At 39.3% G+C, this 9,546-nt stretch overlaps 1 protein-coding gene across 1 annotated transcript; it reads left to right on the top strand.

Moving 5' to 3' along the window:
- Window positions 1-335: 335 nt before the first annotated feature.
- On the top strand, window positions 336-9,426 carry LOC144640121 (FERM, ARHGEF and pleckstrin domain-containing protein 2-like; the record flags this gene model as incomplete). The annotated part of the gene is made up of 16 exons (XM_078499331.1): window positions 336-508; window positions 1,091-1,146; window positions 1,256-1,286; window positions 1,707-1,840; window positions 2,848-2,926; window positions 3,404-3,505; window positions 3,611-3,695; window positions 4,041-4,091; window positions 4,601-4,659; window positions 5,153-5,224; window positions 5,712-5,780; window positions 6,528-6,617; window positions 7,601-7,714; window positions 8,105-8,140; window positions 8,587-8,695; window positions 9,182-9,426. Coding segments are annotated over 16 exons (1,505 nt in total), but the record flags the coding sequence as incomplete, so codon positions are not given.
- Between the last annotated feature and the right edge of the window lie 120 nt (window positions 9,427-9,546).

Genomic DNA, 9,546 nt, shown 5'->3' with positions numbered 1-9,546 from the left:
CATAAGCACAAGTGCATTGCATTTTTGCAACCACAAGAACAAGGATAATTTTTTTTCCTTTTCTCGTGCCTGAGCTTGTGCTTGTGTCGCTAGTGAAAACCGGCAGGCTTAAGGGGCGTATTAGTTGGTACGATTTTGCCTACGATTATCGCATTCGAGAGGCTAACGCCTTGACTAAAACACAAATATCTTAGTGTAAATCAACCTACCACATCTTTACGACAGACACGCAGGTCTGTCGAAAGCTTGCCCCTTGTGATAAGTTCGTACTGTTTAAATCGGCCCTAATGGAACCTGAAACAAATATCATGTTATCCATCATTAATTTTCTTCAGGCAGTAGAGGTTCTCGTCACAGCACGGACAGTGGCACGACGTCTGATTCTGGTGAAACAAGGGACACCGTGTTCGAGGACCTATCTTCTCCATTCCGCAGCGACCTGGAGGCTTCACCGCCTGAGACACCAACCACCCCTCCCCCGTTCCAAAAGGGTGCCTATATCTCTAAGGTAAGTGTCATTTTGAAGGCAAACTGCTGGATCTGTTTTGAAAGTACTTTGATGTGACCTCTTACTAAGATGAAGTCAAGTCAATTGTCGCCATATGCATAAGTACAAGTAGGTTAGTGGAAAATGAGATGATCTTACAATTTTGATTTGTTTTAAGTTACTAGCAGTGCTTATACCTTGTTCCTGAAATCGTATCCTCTCATCAACTTGTAGTGCCTTGTAGTGGGCCTATAATGGGTTCATTTGACCAGAGTGGTACTTTTGTTGTGTTGATGTGGCAATACACAGAGAAAGGCTAAAACACCACAAATCAATGTAACATGCACATTGCGTAGTACTCTTCTTATATGAGCTACTGTGAATAATAAGTATTTACGAGGATTTCCCTCACTAAAAATGTCGTACTGTATCTTGACTTTACATTCTAAAAATACTACGTTAAGTATCACTGATCATTTTGTCTCATGAATGGCATCATTTAGGTACAAAGTGGTAAATTGATGTGTTCGTAGAATTGAAGATGCTTTGTTGTATTAATGCTTTTGCGGCATTACTAACTAGAGACATATTCCTTTTTTTTAGGAGTTATACGGTGCTGCCTTCAATGTTGCTAGAGAGCTCTTAAACACGGAAAGAACGTACGTATTACTGACTGTGACTTTTGTTATCTGTGTTTCATTGCTTCGTATTTGTTTGTGAAGTGACATTGAATACTGATTTCTTTTGTATCAATTTCCTCATCAACAGGTTCGTCAAAGATCTAGAAGTCATAACTATTGTAAGTAGCCAGCGACAGTAAAAAATATTTCAGTATTTTATCTGTCCTTTTGGAAGTGTTGTTCGCATACAGGCGTTGCATTTGCATTTGAGATCAGTCTGGTTTCCATTTATAAGCTTCTTATACAAGAAAACCTTCCTAACTTTCCTCTAAAATTATGAGCAACCTCTTGAAAAATCAAAAATCGAAAGCGCAAAATGTAATAATTACTCAGACTCTCAATTTTCAGACCACCGAGATTTAACAGAGATGTGTTACGGCGGTGAAGATATTTAATTAAGAGATCGAAAGGATTTGTATGAGTCCAAGCCCTTCTTTTAATATTTATAGTTGCATGACAAGGGGTGTGATGTATTTTCTGTTCATGAGTGAGTCATTGATGTGTTTAATTGATTTGCTGGGTTTTTTTTGTTGCACCAGGCTTTCCGAGATGTTGTAAGTGAAGATGGCGTTCTTCCCGAGCCAACAAGAAAGCTTCTGTTTTCCACATTTGATCCTATTTATGACTTTCACTGCTCATTCCTGGCTGAGTTAGAGCAGAGAATGAATCTATGGTAAGATACTACAGATTGTAACACTCTCATCACTATAGTGTTAAAAGCTTAGCTTGAGAGCGGTTTTCACTTCAGTGGTTGCTTCGCTTTGCTTTGCAATTTGCGCTTGCTTTGGTTTTGCTTTACTACGCCTTGTAATTGGTTTAAAAAACGCGCGCCTCTTTCTCAACCAACCAAAGTAAAACCAAACCCAGCCGTGGCTCGCTCACACGCGTTTTCCCGCGCTTCGTACCGGATACATTTATTTTCTTCGGGGTTTTCATTGGTTTACTGGATTGTCTGTAAAAAAAAACTTTTGCGACTGATGAAGGGGTTATTCCCGTATAGTTGCGCAAAACGAGACAACATTTCAGCACTTTTTAAAAAACATTTTTATATCACTGGATTGTCTGTGTCCATTGTGATTGGCCAGTGATTACTTTGGTTTTGACTTTACAACACTTAAGGCCATCCCAATAAAATGTTTCGTTTCCCATCGCCCGACAGACCCATTTTTTTCGAAAAGTAAAAAAAAAAAATTCTAGATTCACTAGTCAAAGAAGCAATAACTTCAATTTACAAACACATGATCTTGTTTTATTAACAACAATTGGTATGATGTGATGTCTTTGTCTTAAATAAACATCGACACTGCGTTATTTATAGACTGTTAAGGAATAACGAACGAAAAGACCACGTTTTCGAGTTGACTTTGTAATCAGGCTTTAATACTAAGCAGCCCGGCCTTCTCTGGACCCAGAACCCTTCAAGTGTTCATTCTTTTTGTTTTTTGCCCAACCGACCGACCCACCATCACAAGAGACGGGGCGATGGGAAACGAAACATTTTATTGGGATGGCCTAATCGAAAATCGCTGTAAGATCAAACAAAGAAAAATAGAATCACTGGTCAAATGACCTTGACAACATAAATTTTGTGTTGTCCTTGGTTATTGGTTTTCTCGTCTAATATTGAGAAATCACATTTGTTGTTTATGTTCTTCTTCTTTTCTTATTCTGATATTGTAGGGATGCAAGTGGAGCACCCAGGACTGAGGAGAGTCCAAGAATGGGAGACCTCATGCTACGTAACATGAAGCAGATAAAGGTACACAAACTGTGCTGGTAATGTCACACAAGGCGAGGCTTTGTACTCCCTTGTGCCACGGTCTTTTAGAAAAATAGGGAGCATCATCGCACAGCCCCACAATGCAACGTCTGATACAATTTGTCTTGCAACGAAATAAAGCATTCTGTACTGATATCAATAATTTGAAAACAGGTGTTTAATGCATGAGGCTAAGGCGGATTGCATTTCGTTCGTTCGTTCGTTCGTTCGTTCGTTCGTTCGTTTTTTTGTTCGTTCGTTCGTTCGTTCGTTCGTTCGTTCGTTCGTTCGTTCGTTCGTCCGTTCGTTCGTCCGTTCGTTCGCTCGTTTGTTTTTTTGTTCGTTCGTTCGTTCGTTCGTTCGTGCGTGCGTGCGTGCGTGCGTGTTTTTTAATTTTGTGTGTGTGTATGTTTGTTTGTTAGTTTTTATTTCCTATTGCTTTTAATGATTGGATTGTTTTTATGGTTCTTTAATTAGCGGTACCTGCATCATCTGAAGAGACATGATCAAGTAATGCTTGAGCTAGAGGACGCTACAACAACCTACAAGGACTTTGAGGTCGCTTACAAAGAATTTGAGGTACTACATTGTAGATGCTTCAATTTACTTCTTGGCGTTTTTGGTATTGTGTGCATTTCCCTTGCTTTATTTGACTATTATTTTTCTATTAATTTTTATTTCTAGACTCAAAAGGTCTGTTATCTGCCGTTCAATGCTTTTATCTTGAAGCCCTCGCAGAGAATAGTCCATTACAAGTACCTGCTAGAAAGTAAGTAGAGGAGAACAGTTTCAAACTATCATTTCCTTTTCATTACAGTAGGCTTTAAATGGCATAGGCACCAAAATCAATGTAGAGGTGGGATAAGAAATTAAAAAAGAAAATAGATGAACATATATCAGTTAAGTTTGACTGTTAAAAATAGCATTGCCTCTTTTTATTTGGGTCTAGTAAGATTTTTTTCTTGTGTATGTCAATGTGTGTGATATTTTATTTTACCCATTAGCTTAAGTTAGAAAAAATGTTAATCGCTTTTATAAGAGAGTGTAAGTTTACTAACCTGATATCTACCCCGTAGACAAATAATTTCTTTAACAATTGAGTCATTCTTTTCAGGACTTCTAAAGTTTTATCCCAGGGAACACATCGACTACCAAGACACTCGAAGTAAGTGGACTCTAGTTTTGGTAACTGACTATTTGTTTAGATTTTATGATGTGTCTAGTTTTGTCTTAGTTCTAATGTTACTAAGTGCTCTGGGGTTGTTTGTTTTGCTGTTACACTTGTGATGCAGTTTTGAGAATACATATTCTGCAGTGTACAAATTAAATTTCCCAATCTATTAGTATATAACAATGTAGGTTGTGTTCCTAAGCTTATTGGGCTGATTCACTGTAGCTAACAGGAAAACAACAACAACAACAACGATTTAGTTATCAGTCATAGGGTACAGAATAAAAGGTAAAGCTATTAGTAATAGAATCGTTTGCTTCCTAAGGCAAACAAAGTACGATCTAATAAAATTGTTAAGTTAGATTAATTGAATTATCACCCATTAGGCTTTCAACTACAGACTTAAACGGGACTCCATGATAGTAATGGTTACACACTAAGGTTTTATCCGCAGACTCGAGCTTGACACTGATTACATGTTAATCTATTCTATATTCCGTTAGGTGCTTTGGATGAGGTGAATGAGGCAGTTAAAGGTGTAGAAGACAGCATACGGAAACTAGTAAGATTTGTTTCTGTTCTTCTTCATGGGCGAGACCGTTATCAATGACTTACGATCGTTTTCTTTTAATTAGACGATCTCCTCCTACCTTTGTCACCCTCCTTACCCCCGAGTCATTTTTCGGCCTCGAGGACATTCTTGAGTAGTGAAAACGTTTGTCATCTCGGGATGACTCCACATCAATTACTGTGCGTTGCTTAGCAACTATTCCGCTAAAATAGTGGGCTCGGTTTTTTTCTCAGAGAGAAATAATGTGACTGGTCAAGTTACTTTGAATTCGTTGAATTTGAAGTTTGAACTTTTTGTATATGAGCAAAAATGCGTTTTTTTATGTATCCTATCTTTAAATAAGAAAAATAATTACACAGTTTGCTTTTGTAAATCATATTCATTTGAAGCAGTTATAATCTCTGTCTGGGCGTTTTTTAGCCTAGTCAGAGTGGTATGGCATATGTTCAGCTAACACGAGTCGTAATCTTCAATTGCTTTACAGGAAAATTTTCAAAAGATTATTGAGCTTGAAAGAGATCTACTTGGGGTTGAAAACCTTGTTCAAGCTGGAAGGGTAGGTAGCAGTTTACAAGCATTATTTTACGTACGTTATTTACGCTACAAGAAAAAACCGTGAATAAAGAATGAAAACCGTTAAAAAGCCGTTTTTTATGCCATGTTAACAACCGAAGAAGACCGAAGTTTCTCGGTCGAAACGTCTTGAGTACATTATGAGCGTTGTTGACGCTCAAATAAGTCAGCGTCAGAATTTATAAAGAGTATTAGTAAATGATGTATTTACCTGTATAATCAGTACAATGTATGGAACCATACCAAGGCATAATAAAATTATAACCTGAAGGCGTAAAAAGAAAAGAGATACATGTGCATGAGGTGTGGCTCTGTACAACTTGCAAAAGTCATTTGTAAAAGTCATTTACAGCCTGTAGATATGCCACTCTTTAGAACTTTACTCCGCTGTAACGTCTTGTCCATTCGATTGTATGCCTTAACGCGAACATGAGGGACTCGAATTTTACTCAGATTTTGTGACATTTTAGGAATTCATCAGGGAGGGATGTCTTCAGAAGATCGATAGGAAGGGACCACAACCAAGAATGTTTTTCCTGGTAAGACAGAAACACTGCATTTTCTGTTGCGCTTTTCTTGCGTAATTATTCTTTATTCACGCGTATGTTAATGATAATAATGATAATGCATTTATATAACGCATTTTTCATATGTATATGTTCAAATGCGCTTTACACATACTGTAATTTACTACACAATTGCAAAGGCCAGACCACAACACCGGGAGCTTCGTGCCCTACTCTTTGCGAATAGTGCGTGGGTTCTTTAACGTCCCCTGCTATAAGACTGAAGGTACAGGAAAACGGGACCTACGGTACGCTGGTAGACGATTTTGTCAAAGTGGGCGTAAAATCGTGTGTAAACCTCAAAGTAATAATTAGAAACGGAGGGTGGGGGGGGGGGGGGGGGGAGAGACATTCAAAAGAAGTACTACCTTCAAGAAAACTGAGAAGTACGAAAGATTAAAACTGAACGATATTGAAACAGTCATAACGTGATCTTATGTTTGTGGACTTTTTCTTAGGTGAACTTTCCGTCATTCTTCAATGCTCTATACTGCTCTTTGGTGCAGAGCTAAGTGTTCAACCGATTGAAAAAAGCTTTTATTTTCTGTTAGTTTGTTTGTTTCATGGAGCTTGGTATTTTTTTGGCGAAGATTTTAATTTCAAGTCCCCTGCACTGTGCCCTTTGACACAAGCAGATACACGCCAAGATTTTTGCTGTCGTTGTTGTTATTACTTTTGGTTGTTACCGTTTCAAACCTTGTTTTCTGTTTCTTGTTTCAGTTTTCAGATATTCTTCTTTACACGTGTAAAGGCGTGACTTTAACGAATCAATTCAGAGTGCGGGGCCAGATACCTCTGGATACAGTAAGGGTATGTACTTCAACTTTCTTTCCACTAAGTACTAAGGGAAAGAGAGAGAGATAGCAGCGGTTAAACAGCACCCTCTCCACTGACTGCTGAAGAAGCTTGGTTCTTGTGATGAAGGACAATAAATGGGGCTGGCTTGTGGGGGTGGAGGCTGCATTACATCATATCTTAGGATCCCACCGCGCCCTGGCCTTAGTCACTTAAAGGGGGCACTGTGAAAATCGACTTATTATCCTTTTAAGCGCGATTTCAAAGACTCTCAATAGAAGGAAATCCAATAGAAATGGCCCCATTTTTGGAAAATTGAATACATCAAATTACCTATTAGGGGGCGAGGCTAACGGCGGGGGTGTTTTAAAGTTTAATTTGAATTCTCTTTCTAAAAACATTCGTTGCAACGGGGAATTACTTTCTTTGCAAAAGTTTGTTAATACAAAACTACAGCTTTAAACAAATATATTGTAAAAGGTGCCCCCTTGAAAGCTTTTAAACAAATGGCACATCCTGAAAAGAATTACACACACCTTCCGTGATTATCTGCTTTATTAAATTATGGCATTTAGATTTCCTCTGTAATATTTATAGTACAGGCCCCAGTTGTTCTAAAGGGTAGATAACACTATCCAGCCGATAAATCTCGCTGTCCAGTGGATAGCGTTTACCACCTTTTGAACAACCGGGGGCAGGGGGTTTTACAGCCCCTCGCTTGAGTGGTTGGTAATTAACAAATCGACCACACTTTTTCATGGTCTACGCTCTTCGAGGCCATAAAAATGACGTTCAAAATTCAAGTGTAACAACGACCCGCGGGCTACTAAGTGGCTTCACTGCAAAGTCTGGAAAAGTCGTGATAATTTCTCAAGATTTCTGGAAGTTGCCTTGCGTTGGGCTACAGGTTACGTCATGTTCATGGTTTACACTCTGTTCGACCGTAGCGCTCGACCAATGAGTGCTATTTATTCTTACACTGTACACTTTCTTCTCAGCTTGAAAGTAGTGGCCCAGAGATGCATGGCCTGTTTTCATTCGCTATTATATCGGAGGGCAGAGAACATCTTTTAGCTGCAAGCTCAGAGGAGGAAAAATATAAATGGATGGAGGTGAGAATACAAAAGACGAGTTGTAGTGTGACGTTAATAAAAACGAAAGTAAATCAAAGAGATTTTGCCGTTCAGTTTTGAAGCAACAAATCAGAGACTTCAATTAAATACATGAAACAAGAAGAACTAGTTTCAATTACATAAAACCCCTGGTTTGTCGTTCTGCCTTAGACTCTAATGGCTGTATTCACCATTTACTACGGTGGAAATGTATTTCCATACATTTCTGGAAAAGTAGCAAGTAGCTGTAACATGTTTGCACTAATTTGAATTTGTTGAAAGAGAAGCATTTTTTTTTAAATACAACGAAAGAAACTTGTGTAGGTGGTTCTTGGATATAGTTAGCTGGGTATATCAATCTTAATTGTGTTTCTTCTTCGTTTTAAACAGGATCTGAAAAGAGCTGTAAAACAGGCTAAAGATCGGGTAAGTTATCAAAACAGAACAATGACAATTATCTTTTTGGTGGGCTACTAGTCAGATGACCAAGTGCCGGTTTCGGCAAATTTTCGTGTGACACTCGGGTTTTTCCGATTCTTATCGCAGGGCGACAGGGCGAGCGCTCCCGGGTACTCTGCTTGTACGCGAATTTGAAAGACTTCGTGAAGTTTCTCGTTTTTCCGAGGGTCACTCGCATGGTCAAACACGCGAACACGCGTGAAAATCACATCGTGCGAGGAAACGCGACGCACGAAAGTGAGTTATCACGCGCGTTTCTGGACTGAACCTAAGAATGATGGACTGCTCGTAGACTTCGATTTTGACCGTTAGTACGTATATGGTTGTATCGCAACGTGCATTCAAAATAAGAATAAGATAACTTGAATATCATTCTGGCGTGTTGGTATTCAATTTTGTGTTTTCATTTGCAGGTCTTTTGTGGGGCTTGCTCACAGAAGAGGTCCAAATTGGCATATCGAACATCCAACATGAGGTCAACAAGATTCCTTTGTGAAGAATGCTACAATGTTCTTGAGGAAGGTACTTACCTCGCCATTTTACTATGAAATCTTCATGGTGTACAGTTGACATACAAACGGCCATTTTATAGAAAAAAGTAGCTTAATACAAAGGGGTTGCAAATAGACGATTTCACATCATGGCTGAGAAACAGATTATGTTCAACCAGTAAACCGCCTGGTTGAATTAACGACGTACAGATCACTAATCAAGACCAAGTGCTTAACGTTTCTTACACTGAGCACCTCTCTCCAGTCTGAAAGAAAAATACCTAGGGGTTAATTGTTTAGGCAACTGGGGAGTTTACCAATTGCCGCGGCAACAGACAGTTTGGAATGACCGTTGAACAATATTAAGTGTTTTTCCAAAATCAGCAAATCAACCGAAAGAGATGACGGTTTAAGCTATGGGGACCAGAATTGAGGGAAAGCCTGGCAAGTCGCTAGGCTCTGAAATAGTACGCTTTGCAGTAAATCAATATGAAACACCGTTTGATTTGCGTTTCAGAAAATTTACTCAATGGAGACTCACCCTACCCCCAGATGGGGCCAATCGGCAAAGTCTTGCCCATGCCCACCCCAGTGGATATAGTAGAGAGACCAGAAGGCGACGGGTCAGATGACGAAATCGGTTCCAGTCCAGTCTCCAGCCTGGACAAGAGACACGCTCACACCCACACCATGTCCACGCGGAGAGTTTGTTGGCATAGAAACACGAGTATCAGTATGGCAGAGCACTCGCTTTCTGTTCGAGTAAGTATTGCCTGCTTAACGCGTTGTTTCAAAAGGGGCTGTTGAAGCCACAAATGTAATAATTGACCACAAATGTAATAACGCCCTCAAGTGTAATAAGGCAATCTGGGGAAGCAGTAT

The sequence above is a fragment of the Oculina patagonica genome, unplaced genomic scaffold (assembly GCF_052425735.1).
Source record: "Oculina patagonica isolate OP01 unplaced genomic scaffold, crgOcupat unplaced190, whole genome shotgun sequence".
Taxonomy (NCBI): Eukaryota; Metazoa; Cnidaria; class Anthozoa; order Scleractinia; family Oculinidae; genus Oculina; species Oculina patagonica.
This window is presented reverse-complemented; position numbering and strand designations above follow the sequence as displayed.